Below are 14,675 nucleotides of genomic sequence, written 5' to 3'. Positions count from 1 at the left end.
TTGCTCAGGGTGGGAGGTTGGCTCCCAGTGATTTAAATGACCCGATTTTTATTATGAACCTATAGTGCATAGGCCCCTATAGCTACCTTAACTGGCAAGTAACAATTTTTCCAGTAAGCCTTCCACTGTGCCTGAAGAGCAAAGTGTTCCACCAATGTATTCTGCCTGTTCTCGCGTAGAGATGTGAAACTTGGGCCTGAAAAATTACGGTAATTCAGAAGCTTCAGACAACGCAAAGAAGTATGTAGAGGTTATGCTGGGTATTACGCGAAGAAAATACAAAATAAGTGTGTGGTCCAACTTCTCTTGCCGTCTGCCTTCCGATAAGACCTGTATAATGCTCAGGGATACAAATTTGGATTTTTACAATCCTTACTCAATATTTATCTTATGTATTTTTTTGGTAAACTATTTTTCAAAGGAGTTGTCTTGTGATTGTAGTTTTTACTATCTGTAAAAGTGAACAGTCATGTTTAGCTTCATAAACATGAGGGATATTCATCAATTTTGCACCAGTTTTAGAGCTGATGGATTTAGATAAATATCCCCATAGTAAGTTCAGGTGCACTCACCTTTTATCTTTCCCGGAATCTTGGGCTTCACAGTTGCACCAGGTTTCTCTAGAAAAGAAAAACAGATTTTTTTTTGTTTATTTCAATGGATTTTCCTCCCCGTAGATTAAATATAAACAGTCTGTTGACCCATATTGTATATCAATGTTTAAGTTCTTTAATCACTGTTATATTAGTCACGTGTTACATGTGGTAACATATCAAATAAAAATACTTCTTTGTTGAAATTAGCCTTGAACGTAATAAATGACTCTTCTGCATGATGAGTACCTGTCGCGGAGGACGTCGTTAAGTACAGATGGGATTAAATAACTGCTATGGTATAACATATAGTAACATGTCAAAGCATATTACAATCATGGATGAATAAACAACGGAGACTTGTGAGCTCGTCTATAAGTGACTACATTTATTTGGAAAGGATCGCGTCCGGTTCCTCACTAGGAATTTTCTCAAGATACACAACACAGTGCAAATCCCCATAATATGCCCACCAACCAGCGGAAACTCAGGAAAATTCCGGGCGCCAAATTGCACCACAATCATGAATTAGCTACAAATTAAACAAAGTGACCATGTAAACACAAGGGCAAAGCATACAAAGTAAGTGAAAATAATACAAGATGCATGTGCACAGTCCATACAAATACAGAAGGGCAAGCTGTTAAAACACAACAGGCAGTAAGCGTACTGTATATTAACCACTTCATGTAATATTACACATGCATTTTTATTCTTTTCACTTATATCCTTTCCAATTGTGAGTTCTGTGGGAAAAGGATCCCAGATTAGTGCATCAAAAATCTCTGAAGTGGTGATAAGTGTCTCTTTAAATACTGACTGCTCATAAGTATGGAACAATCCTATATAATGGGCTCACTGTATTTGTAACATTGTATCTGGGGAACAAGAACGGAGCCCATGTAGATGTGGAAACCGTCAGACCTGGGATTCAACTGAGGTCGGACGAAGGAGAAAGTGCATGAACACTGGAGAACGCACATTAGGAGCGATCTCCGCTGGATCACAATCAGCCCTTGACCCTCAGTCACTGGCCCGTGTTCTTAAACTAATTTAAGGTGAGTTGCACTTTGAGTGTTGAGTGTATATCCGCACTCGCGGTACCGTGGTCCCTGTGACCATGCTCCTGCCGTATTGTCGGATATGTCATGTAAGAAAAGGAATAGTGGTGCACTGCGTGGATGCTTTGTAAAGGACTGGATGCAAAACTATACACTGTAGTGAAAAATAGGTATTTAATGAGCGCAAGGCAAACATAACGAAAGTAAAAAGTTCTGACGCATTTCACGCCGATCCCGGAACTTTATCAAAAAGTGTTTTGTTTAAATACCTATTTTTTACTATATCGACATGTGTCCAGCCCTTTACAAAGCATCCACCCAGTGGCCTGTCATTTTTATTTTTCTGCCATTCCTTTGCAATTGTGTTTACCCAATCCCTTTGGTTACATTAATGCTGAGCAGGGACACTGATTAAATTTGGCGACAACATTTTCCCACAATTCTCCTCTTCTGTATCTTGAAAAGGGATCCAAGTTAGGGACTGAAACATTGCTACTTTCAAATGAAATGTATTCACTTATTGAAAAGCCCACGTGAGTTGCCGCTGTTTATTCATGACTTTACCTGTTGATGTTGTGCACCTGTGGCAGGACTACATGAATGGTGAGTGCCCCATCACTGCTAACGTAAAGCCTATTACAATTATATGAATGTTACCCAACTTGACATTCCTACACAGTTTAAAGAAACAGTTAATTGTTCATCGTCGTACACATGGCCAATAGCACTGGTCGCAAGCAATTATGATTTTTGCAAGAGACATGTTGGTATAATACTTTGCCTGCCTTGTCGTGTGATATGGCTGCACTGTAAGAGTTCAATTTCACTGGAATTTCACAAATAATATACACAGGGAAAGAAAATATTAAGTGATTTAATAACTGATTTTTACAATGATCTTATACTTCAAATCCAACAAATGTTAAAAACACGCTTTAGATCTGTCACTTTGTATGTTGCGCTGGGCCTTTCTGGATTTGTTTGTATATTTGGCCACGCCCCTGAGCACTGCTTTTTGACACAAGAATATATACGCTGTCTATATGATGTGAGGGGGGGGGTTGGGGTTCTGGAGCCTGCTAGGTTATGCAGCTGTTGCTTGGAGGTATGGCCCGTCCTCCCTGCGGTTTAAAGCTCGCCCCGACCCACATTCCAATGAGCAGTTTTTATCATGCTCCTGTGTATCACAGACCCAGTATGGTGTTTCTCCCTCCAGCAAAAAAGAGAGGTGCATGAGAATTTTGTGTTAGGACCTGCAAATTGGTCACGCCTTGATGTTGGCTGCAGGCTTACAACGCTTTGGACAAAGGGTTTAACTAAATTACACTTACTCATGAGCAGATTACCACTGAAGTATTGTATTATATGTTGTGTCACTTTGTATGTTGCGCTGGCCCATTCTGTTTTTGTACAGTTTAGATCTAGAAAAATAATGCACACAAGCGCACCCCGGATTCATATAAAATTAATCAATATTTAATATCCAACAAAAATTTAAAAAAAACTTTAAACCAGAAAAATCCCACTAGACATTCACCGATGAAGTGGAAATGGCTAAAAATGGATTTAAAACCACAATGAGGAGAGCAAGTACTAACCACAAGCGGCAGCGGGTGCCACGTGTGGACGCGAAATGTCAGGACTACACGAACGCACGGCAGACGGTTCTGTCCGCTGGCGCTTCCTGGTTGTATCGCATCCAGTGAGTGTTTAGTATTAAATATTGATTAATTTTATATTTATCCGTGGTGCGCTTGTGTGCATTATTTTTCCTTGTCTTTCGGAGGGCTCTCCTTATTAGGAGCAAGCGAGGAGTGGCTCCTGGCACTGATAGCTGCAAACAGATATCAAGTGATTTAGAGGACAGTACGAGCGCAGAAACCTTATTTCTAACTTCCAGTTTAGATCTAGTTCACACAATATATACCCAATAAAAGCTATATTATAATACTTACTTTCTTTTGGTTTCAATGGTGTTGTTGGTTGCCACTTATGTATCATCCATTTTCCTAAAAGCAAGAAACCCAGTAATAATTTGTCTTTGTATACATAGGATTTAGTGAGCATGCTAAAACAGTTTAAAGAAACAGTTAATTGTTCATCATGTCCACATGGCCAATGACGTTAGTCACAAGTAATTATGAATTCTGCATTATATATAGATGTGCCGACTCATTAATGTTAGAAACTGGATGGATTTTTATGAGGCTTCGGTGCAGTCAGTGCCCACACTTAAGCTCCAATGACCATATTGTCCTATAAAAAGGCAGGACATTCTCCAGGAAGTCGCCAGAGCATGGTTTCAGTCAGACTCCTGCGTAACTGTTCGTTTGTGCCCAGCCAAGATCGCAGTCTGTGACACTGACTTTGCCCCCTGCTTTGACAACTGCCCCAACCTTGCACCTCTGCTGTCTGACATGACCACTGCCTGTGACCTCGACCTTGCTTCATTGACACCTGCCTCAATCCCAGCCTGTGACTAGAACTACTCTATTCTCAATTCAGGACTCAGTCTCACGGTTCAGGTTGGTATTTTATATCCTACCTCAGCGCTGAGAGTCGCTTCCTGTCTAGAGACGAGCATTGGTACAATTTTTACCTATAAATGTCTTAACATCTCATCTCCCAGGACATTTTTCCACATACAGTATTCACTTATCCCAAAGGACCATGTGAAATTTTGACTTACCATTTATCCATGAACCCAGAGCTCTCGGACCTAAAATAAAAATATTAGACTCATAAAATTACATTTTAAAAATTCCAACTCCAAGTCTTACTCTTAAAATGGTGCCAAAAAGTTTGTATAGAAATAAAATGATAGAAATTAAAACAGAGTTATTGGAAAAGAAAATGAATATGGTAGAAAGTCAGATAATTTACCATTGATGCAAGGTGCCACAGATCCATAGCCAATGCGCTCAGAGTAGCCAATGCTCAGAAGTCCAAACGGTACTGTAAGGTGCTGCATCTTGTGGATGCTGAAGCCACCACCATAGCTATATTCTCCCCAAGAGTACTCTGATCCAGGGAATACCTTCCACTTAATTTCTCCTGGAGCTTTCCCATCAAAAGTGATTCCTGGTGCCGCCAAAGTCTTGGTTAAAATAATAGCCAGATTGGTTTCAAACTTGGCTTGTCCAGTAAGTTCATAAGTGAAACAAAATTGTTCAATGTCAGGTACGTTGGTAAGGAAAGGGTCAAAGGATTTATCTTTGAATGTCCCACCAGTGCCATAAAACAAGACCTGAATCTTGTCACTTGCGTGGATGGATAGAGGTGATGTTTGTTTAATTTCAATCTGGATCACGTCTCCAGCTTTCACATTTTTGGTTCTTTTTTCTGTCCCAGATTGGTGATCAATGCGTGTGTTTTGGGAAGCCACAACAAATACAATATCAGACTTAGGCTGGAAGGACAAGGGCGGCACAAAGAATGTGGTTCCCCAGCTGCCAACAGGTAAGAGCTGTTCATAGACGTGGTCACATTCTCCATTCTTTTTAGAGCAGGTGTGCCCACTCAGGACTGCTACAGGATGTCGAGAAATCACCTTAGTGCCTGAAAGGTCATCTGGGCTCTGAAACTGGACAGCTTGGAATGGTTCCAGGGTCAGTGTTAGCTTGCTACCCTTTGGGTAAACCTTTCCTTGGAAATTTACAGCTCCTTTTAGGTAGACATCAACAGTTGTGCTCTTATCGTATGCGACCACAGAGAACTCTTTGTATGTGGACTCAGGTCCCCATGGAGGGGTAATTATATAATACTGAACTCCCAACTGATGCACTGGGTAAAGTAAACTTGTATCAGCACTGGCATATTTATAGTTACGCGAAACCACTGCAATGTCAGCATCAGCTTTAATCACCACGGAATGCGGAAATTTGCCAGTCCCATGCATCTCTACAGGTTCTGAAATAGGAATTGTCACTGTTTCCCCTTTCCCAACCTTTAGGTGTTTCTTAAAGTTAGATTTGTTAATGGTGACAGAGACCGAGGTGGATGGTGAGTTGCCGGTAACCAGAAGCTCCAGTTGAGGAGTCTCCTTGGGGTTGTGATTCTGCATAAACACTGTGATAAACTCTTTGCCCATGGGAGTCACTGCTCCAGGCCCTGAAAAAGAATACAGTCAGCATGAGAATTTCATCATTCTCTGTTAAGTAAAATCTTAGATATAAATAGCTCCAAGTTACATAACACCAACCATGTAATTACATTAAGAACCCTCATACACAAGAAGAGTTTATGCAATGCAAGATGAGACATGGGGGGTTATTTATGAACGTGTTTCGGCTGCAAATTGGGGCCACAAGTACAGTAGTGCAAACACAGGGCACCAGGTTTCTAATCTGCTTTGGGATTTTTTTTTGCTTTGATAAATCTGCTTCTGTTTTCCCCAGGTTTAGAAGAAAATGAATAAATGAAATAAGATGAGTGCCATGCTGTTTTATACTTAACAGATATTTCAAACATACTCACCACTTGGCTTCTTAATATTTCCACCAGGTAACGTTGTTTCAGTGATTATTATTTCTGAAACATGAAGGAATATGTTAAAATGGTAGAACTGATGGACTCTTATTTCATATGCCTTGTTATCTGCTATCCCCTTGCTCACTATCACATTGCTATATTGTTCTGCTGATTTAGATCACAGGTGGGTACAGTTGTATACACACTAACTTTCCACAGAGCAACAGCAAAAACATCTGTGTGTTGGTACTGAACATGATGACTTCATTGTGAGCTATTGCTAGTGTTCCCCATAGTTTGCCTTGGCATGGGTAATATTAGTGGGGCTACAACACAGTTCCACAGCTGAAGGGAAAATACAAGAAAATGCTAAATGTGCCATTAATGACCGGCAATTAAGGCTTTTGTAGAAAAAATATGTATCAGTTGTCATTTATCACATGTGAAAGGCGTAGCATGTCCTGCTTATTGGCAGGCTTTTATAAAGTTTGGTCCAGATGTACTAAGCTGTGCTACCTTCCAGCTAAATTACTTCAACGAGCAATAAGGTCCCCTGTGTATTAGCACCACTTAGAAATGATTGCCTTGTATTGCTACAGTGAACCAGGACTGAAGTATTACTTAGCGGGCGTTATTCATTAAGCTGCAATAGGGCTCAGAGCCGCCAACAGGGGGAAGAGCTGGGACAGTCGTCCCCGGCCCGGAGTCTGCGGGAGACCCGGCCGGCTGGAGTTGGGCCTGACCACTGGTCTGGGCCAGCATCTATGCGTCTGGTCGCCGGGCCCCAGATCTCCCGCCCTGCAGCAGGCCTCTCTCTGATGCTGTTGCAGCCTCCCATGTAATGTGGCTGCACTGCACGGTTCCGAATGTGCGCGCGCGTGTGATGAGGAGAAGGGGAGGTGATGTGATGTGCAAGAGGGGGGGTGATGTGCAGGAGGGGATGTGATGTGCAGGGGATGGGATGCGATGTGCTGGGTGGGAGGGGTTGTGATGTGCAGGGTAGGGGTGTGTGAAGGAGGATTGGTGATGTGCAGGTGAGGAGGGGATATGCAGGGGGGATGTGTGTGATGTGCAGGGGTGGGAGGTGATATGATGTGCAGGGGAGATGTGATGTTAAGGGGAGTTGATGTGATGTGTCGTGGGGATGTGATGGGGAGGGGAGCGCGATGTGCTGGGTGGGAGGGGTTGTGATGTGCAGGGTATGGGGGATGTCATGGGGAGAAGTGATGTGAAGGGGAGGGGGGATGTGCAGGGGGATGTGTGTGACGTGCAGGGGTGAGAGGTGATGTGATCTGTAGGAAGGGAATGTGATGTGAAGAGGAGCTGATGTGATGTGCAGGGGGGATGTGATGTGCAGGTGAGGTGAAGCTCGGCGGGGGATGTGATGTGCAGGGGGGATGTGATGTGCAGGGCAGGTGAAGCTCAGCGGGTATGTGATGTGCATTGGGGATGTGATGTGCAGGGGAGGTGCAGCTCAGTGGGAGATTTGATGTGCAGGGGCGGAGATGTGACATGCATGGGAAGGGATTTGATGTGCAGGGGATGGGGGGCGTGAAGGGGAGGAGGTGTGCGATTTGCAGGGGTGGGAGGGGATGTGATGTACAGGGGGTGATGTGTGTATGATCTGCAGGGCGGGTGATGTGTGTGTGTGATGTGCAGGGGGGTGATGTGTGTGTGTGATGTGCAAGGGGGTGATGTGTGTGCGATGTGCAGGAGGTGATGTGTGTGATGTGCAGGGGTGGAGATGTGTGTGATGTGCAGGGAGGGAGATGTGTGCGATGTGCAGGGGGGATGTGGAAGGGTGGAGATGTGTGCCATGTGCAGGGGGGAGGTGTGTGATGTGCAGGGGTGGTACGGGGTGCAATGTGCAGGGGGGGTGATGTGTGTAATGTGCAGGGGTTGATGAGTGTGATGTGCAGGGGGTGATGTGTGTGTGATGTGCAGGAGGGTGATGTGTGTGTGATGTGCAGGAGTGTGATGTGTGTGTGTGATATGCAAGGGGGATGTGTGAATGTGCAGGGGGGATGTGTGTGATGTGGAGGAGGGGGTATTATGTGTGTGATGTGGAGGGGGAGTGTTATGTGTATGGGAGAGAGGTGGGGAAAGAGGAAGAGAGTTGGAGGCATGGGAGAGAGATGTAGGGAAGAGAGAGGTGGGTGGGAGAGATAAAGGGTGGGAGGGTCTCGTAAGGCCACGACACTGTGGTAGGGGAGTGGGAGAGCGAGGTGGGTGAGAGAGGGGAGAGATGGGGTGTGAGATAGAGGGGGAGTCTCACAAGGCCATCGACACAGGGGGTGGGTTGGTTGTGGAGGGGGGCCCAGGGGAAACTGTAGTCCTTTGCCCCAGGAAAGCTGTCTGTGGTCCTGTAGGGCTGATCAGGGCATATCGCACAGAAGCCCCCATTGTCTCTTATTGGAGTTTCCATACCATAGTTTCCGTACCATAGTGCGCCGATCGGCACTATCGCATCTTAATGAATAACCTCAATTGACTATGTTTTCCAGTTATATTATGGATGTCCTATTTCTAGGGTCTTAAAGCAACAAAATCAATATAGGAAGTTATCATGCAGAACATCACATTACAGATGTGTTTATATAGCAGACATGGAGGAACAACACTCAGTATTATATTACAATACTATGTAGAATATAGCATTGTAATATAATACTGAGTGGTTTTCTACCTGTTGTTGGTACTGTATGTTACTTGTTTTTTCATGGAAGACATTGGCTATAATGCTTATGGTATCACTTTTACTGGAAGTGCACAGATAACGTACATAGGGCAAAAACTGGTATTTAGTATCTAACTCTGACAAGAATGGTATCTGTTGATGGATATATGGTTCATGCTCTAACTTTCTCACTATCCCCTCTCCCAGGCCTCCTACATATCTTCTGTCTTAGATTTTTACATTTCTGTTAAACTCTTAAAATTCAACAATTTTTAATAAACACGGTTTAGATCAAGTTCACACAGTATATACGGAATAAGAGCTAAATATTATAATACTTACTTTCATTCGGTTTCGGTGCTGTTGTTGGATGCCCCTTATGTATGATCCATTCTCCTAAAAGCAAGAAACACAGAAATAATTTGTCTTTGTATAAAATCGCTGATCGAGGTGACAAGGTAAAACGTTAGATATAAATTGCTCCAAGGTACATAACACCCAACCATTTAATTACATTAAGACCCCTCATACACAACACGAGGTTATGCAATGCAAGATGGGACACGGGGGGGTTATTTATAAAAGTCTCTCAGCTGCAAATTGGGGTCACAACTACAGTAGTGCAAACACAGGGAACCAGGTTTCTAATCTGCTTTGGGATTTCTTTGCTTTGATAAATTTGCTTCTGTTTTTCCCCAGGTTTAGAAGCTAAGGATTCTGACTAAATAAATAAGAGAAATGTGTAAGAAAATGAATAAATGAAATAAGATGAGTGCCATGCTGTTTTATACTTAACAGATATTTCATACGTACTCACCACTTGGCTTCTTAATATTTCCACCAGGTAACGTTTCAATGACTATTATTTCTGAAACATCAGGGAATATGTTAAAATGTTAGAACTGATTGATTCGTTTCCTATGCCGCACCTTGTTATCCTCTATCCCCTTACTCACTAACATATCGCTGCCACAAAGGACGATGATACAGACACTCTATTTCTACTAGGTGGATGTTTGAACTGGGGCGCTCCCTGGGATGTGTGGCTAGAAAATATTTCAACGCCTAGGATATATTAAATAATTAAAAAATGTAAAAATTGTGATGTAGTATAAAAGAGTATAAAAATGTATACTGGCCCTTTTTGTTGGTTTTTTAGCTGCTGCTTGACCTTGAAGAAGGAAACCCCGAGTCCTTCTTTACGTTGCAATAGAAGTATGAAGATGGTCAGCGCAAACTCATGGACCTCACGATGTTGGTGGAACAGAGTGGAGTTGAATAAAAGATGGAATAAAATAGAATAAAACACAGTATTAGTGCATGCATCAACGTGTGTGGGGGATGAAAGGGGGGGGGAGGGAGGGGGGAGGAGGTGGGGGATGTGGAGGGTGGGGTGATAGTGGATTGCCACTAGATATACAGTAAATGAAACGTAAACAATTAGTTTCAGTGACTCACACGGGCTTGTGTGAGACTTCACCCTCAACGCTGACTGTGGTTGGTGAATGCAGACTCCTATAGCGGAGTGACAATAAACAAAAAACTCACACGGCCTAATGTGAGTTCGTTCCCTCAGTGGGTGATGTCAGCCTGTTTAGGTGATGTAGGTACGTCTCAGCAAACTATCCCCAATGGGTGTGGTGTGTGAGTGGCTCCTCTCCCCGTCGCCCATAGACCAAAGTATGTGCAAAACCAGAATTAGCAATATAAACAGGTCTTTATTGGTAACAGTTAAAACATGAAAACAAGCATGAACAAGAATACAAAGTGAATAAACAATGAACACACTCACACTAAATGGCAACTCTTGTTGCCCAGCATCAGCCGCGTGGTTTGATCCAGCAAGATCTCTTCCTCCGTTGATGTTCTCACTGACGCGTCCGGCAGTGGAACCGGAAGGGAGGATCTACACCGGATGTCCTGCGGTTGGCTGGGTCCCTCTCTCAATGTGCTCCGGCAGGGAACAACGCGTTTCGCAGTAAGCTTTGTCAGGTTCCTCATTGTTTATTCACTTTGTATTCTTGTTCATGCTCGTTTTCATGTTTTAACTGTTACCAATAAAGACCTGTTTATATTGCTAATTCTGGTTTTGCACATACTTTGGTCTATGGGCGACGGGGAGAGGAGCCACTCACACACCACACCCATTGGGGATAGTTTGCTGAGACGTACCTACATCACCTAAACAGGCTGACATCACCCACTGAGGGAACGAACTCACATTAGGCCGTGTGAGTTTTTTGTTTATTGTCACTCCGCTATAGGAGTCTGCATTCACCAACCACAGTCAGCGTTGAGGGTGAAGTCTCACACAAGCCCGTGTGAATCACTGAAACTAATTGTTTACGTTTCATTTACTGTATATCTAGTGGCAATCCACTATCACCCCACCCTCCACATCCCCCACCTCCTCCCCCCCTCCCCCCCCCCCCCCTTTCATCCCCCACACACGTTGATGTATGCACTAATACTGTGTTTTATTCTATTTTATTCCATCTTTTATTCAACTCCACTCTGTTCCACCAACATCGTGAGGTCCATGAGTTTGCGCTGACCATCTTCATACTTCTATTCTCTTTCTACTGTCTGTCTTATACATCTTCCACTGATCAAGCACGATGTCTCAACAATATTTATTTAAAGCAGCAAAACACCGTGCGCTACGGCCCATCTTTTTCCCTCTTTCTTTGTTATAGGATAGAAGCCGGGGGTCGCCGGAGCTGAACAACATTCATTTCAGCTCCAGAAACTCACTGTTCCCAGAGATACTTATCTCCGTAGGTGCTGCCGGTATCGCTGAGGAGTTTAACGGTCCTGGTCACGCTGGCCAATAGGAAGCCGCGCCGGAAACGTTATGGCTTCCTAATGGCCCATGTGACGCGCACCTTTAAACGCCGCCATTATGTTCGGCACACAGTTTCTCTGCTGCATAGATACCTGCACTGTTACAGAGGTAAGTGTTTATGGTTGCGGGGGCCCCCGGAGCTGATATTAAAGGGGTTTAGCTCCGGATTCCCCCTGCTTCTATTCTACAACAAACGGAATAAAAACCATGTACTGTAGTGCACGGCCGCACAATTTCTTAAGAGGAGCGCCGCGCATACAGAGGCCCCGCGCATTTCTCCAAAACATTCAGATTGATTGCAGGGGAGAGCGCAGGGCCTCTGTGTCTCTTACCTGTTTTACTGATGACGCATCACCATGACAGCGTCAAATGGCATATGTGACGTCACATGACACCGCAACGTCGCGTTGCCAAAGCTCCCTATCGCAGTGTTAAGTGCTGTTTTCAAAATTGTGTTGTTATAACACACATTAGCACTAAGGAATTAGAGACCTAAGTGCTATATATATATATATATACCCTCAAACAAGACATGGAGAGACCCCTGTGCACAAACCGCACACCTGAAATAACTGGAATATATGCCAATAGGAGTCCTTATAATATACTTTGGATATCCTATTATTAGCATCTCCCAGGTATCTCAGGGGTGCTCCTTTTTGTGTTTTTTGTTCATGTTTAATTCCCCCCCCCCTCTGTGCCCCCTTCACGCTGCTAGTGGATATATGGTTCTTCATGCTCTAACATTTCTCACTATCCCTTTCATCCATTTATTGCCCGGTCTGTTTATCATCCATCCCCTCTCCCATGCCTCCTGCATATCTTCTGTCTTAGGTTTCTACGTCTCTGTTAAACTCTTAAATTCAACAAACTTAAAAAAAAACACACAGTTTAGATCTAGTTCACACAGTATATACAGAATAAGACATATACTATAATACTTACTTTCTTTCGGTTGCAATGGTTGCCCCATTTGTATGATCCATTTTCCTAAAAGCAAGAAACCCAGTAATAATTTGTCTTATATAAAACCGCTGCTCGAGATGACAAGGTTCAGTGTCATGAAGGATATAGATGGCGGATTCCGGCGCAACTGCGGATGACTGACTCAGAGAGGCTGCTGGGATACTTCAACAACTTTATTAGTCCAAACACACAAGGGCTAACACCGCATTCTCCCCCTCAACGCGTTTCACCCTTAGGAGTAGGGCTTCGTCTTGGTGTCATGAAGGATATGTCTAATTGTTGATGTTATTAAATACTTGCTATGCTATAACAACATATAGTAATGTATCACATCATATAACTATGGGATTTACATAGGATTTTGTGGGAATGCTTAAGCAGTTTAAAAAAAAGCTGTGTGTGCTGTGCACGCGCATAGTAAGTGAAACTTCTTTGACTTTTGTCGCAGAAATTGACTTATAACGCGCGTGCTCGGCACACATGTGTCAGTCAGTGTATGTGTCAGTCAGTGAGTATGTATGTGCGTGTGTGTCACTCAGTGTGTGTATGTGTGTCAGTCAGTGAGTATGTATGTGCGTGTGTGTCAGTCAGTGTGTGCATGTGTGTCAGTCAGTGTGTGCATGTGTGTCAGTCAGTGTGTGCATGTGTCAGTCAGCGTGTGTGCGCGTGTGTCAGTCAGCGTGTGTGTGCGCGTGTGTCAGTCAGCGTGTGTGTGCGCGTGTGTCAGTCAGTGTCTGTGTGCGCGCGTGTCAGTCAGTGTGTGTGTGTGCGTGTCAGTCAGTGTGTGTGTGCACGTGTGTCAGTCAGTGTGTGTGCGCGTGTGTCAGTCAGTGTGTGTGTGCGCGTGTGTCACTCAGTCAGTGTGTGCGCGTGTGTCAGTCAGTGTGTGTGTGCGCGTGTGTCAGTCAGTGTGTGTGTGCGTGTTTCAGTCAGCGTGTGTCAGTCAGTGTGTGTGCGCGTGTGTCAGTCAGTGTGTGTGTGTGCGCGTGTGTGAGTCAGTGTGTGAGTGTGTGAGTGTGAGTCAGTGTGTGAGTGTGAGTCAGTGTGTGAGTGTGTCAGTCAGTGTGTGTGTGTGTGTGTGTCAGTCAGTGTGTGTGTGTGTGTCAGTCAGTGTCAGTCAGTGTGTGTGTGTGTGTGTGTGTGTGTGTGTGTGTCAGTCAGTGTGTGTCTCTCTCTCTGTGTTGTGTGAATGTCTCTCTGTGTTGTGCCCCCCACCCCTCCTCCTCCCCCCCTCCCACTACCCCAGGCGGAGCTGCGGACTCCCAGCCCCCCCCCCCCCCGCGACACGTGGTCCCGTTACCCCCCTCCTCCCGCCTCTCACTACCCCAGGCGGAGCTGCGGACACGGAGCTGCAGACTCCCAGCCCCCCCCGGCGACACGTGGTCCCGTTACCACCCTCCTCCCGACTCCCCCCCTCCTCCCGACTCCCACTACCCCCCTCCTCCCGACTCCCACTACCCCCCTCCTCCCGACTCCCACTACCCCAGGCTGATCTTCGGACACGGAGCTGCGGACTCCCAGCCCCCCCGGCGACACGTGGTCCCGTTACCCCCCTCCTCCCGTTACCAAAGCAGGAGTGACAGGGCAGGGGGTGGAGCCTCGGCCTCAGCTATCCCACCACGGAGCAGCGTACTCCACGGCGGGCAGCACCACAGAGCCCGTGCCGGATGAGGGGAATTAAATACCCCTTAACACACCTTACGTGACAGCGAATCACCGGCTGCCAATTAAATTTTGAGGGCTGCCGCCGCCGCCGCATGTCAGCAGGAAAGCGGAGGTAGGGAGGAGAGAGGCTGCGCGGCATGGCAGCGTCGCATATGTCACGGTGTGTGGGGTGTGTGGGGCTCGGGGGGGGGGTGATTAGGAGCGATTAGGAGCATCTGATTTGTGGAGCGGGTGTGATGTCAGTGTTGGGGTCGGGCTGAGCCAGAACACAGCCCGGCCTCAACTGCCAGCACTGACGTCACATCCGTTTCATTTCTGTCTCCACAATTCTTTTTTGCCCCATCACGAATGAGGTGCCACTAAGGAAGTTTCACTTCAAAAAAACATTTAATTGTTCA

At 45.1% G+C, this 14,675-nt stretch overlaps 1 protein-coding gene across 1 annotated transcript in view; it reads right to left on the bottom strand.

Moving 5' to 3' along the window:
- The window catches only part of LOC142498150 (IgGFc-binding protein-like), a 65,332-nt gene extending 52,713 nt beyond the window's left edge, over window positions 1-12,619 (bottom strand). Inside the window, exons 1-8 of the mRNA XM_075606658.1 lie at window positions 12,592-12,619; window positions 9,619-9,669; window positions 9,144-9,197; window positions 6,131-6,184; window positions 4,538-5,764; window positions 4,344-4,373; window positions 3,610-3,663; window positions 573-620 (exon numbers count right to left, since the gene is read on the bottom strand). Of these exons, the coding sequence (XP_075462773.1) occupies window positions 573-620; window positions 3,610-3,663; window positions 4,344-4,373; window positions 4,538-5,764; window positions 6,131-6,184; window positions 9,144-9,197; window positions 9,619-9,669; window positions 12,592-12,619 (1,546 nt within the window). The remainder of the gene's footprint in view (window positions 1-572; window positions 621-3,609; window positions 3,664-4,343; window positions 4,374-4,537; window positions 5,765-6,130; window positions 6,185-9,143; window positions 9,198-9,618; window positions 9,670-12,591) is intronic.
- Window positions 12,620-14,675: the final 2,056 nt, after the last annotated feature.

Source organism: Ascaphus truei, chromosome 6 (genome assembly GCF_040206685.1).
Source record: "Ascaphus truei isolate aAscTru1 chromosome 6, aAscTru1.hap1, whole genome shotgun sequence".
NCBI classification, from domain to species: domain Eukaryota; kingdom Metazoa; phylum Chordata; class Amphibia; order Anura; family Ascaphidae; genus Ascaphus; species Ascaphus truei.
This window is presented reverse-complemented; position numbering and strand designations above follow the sequence as displayed.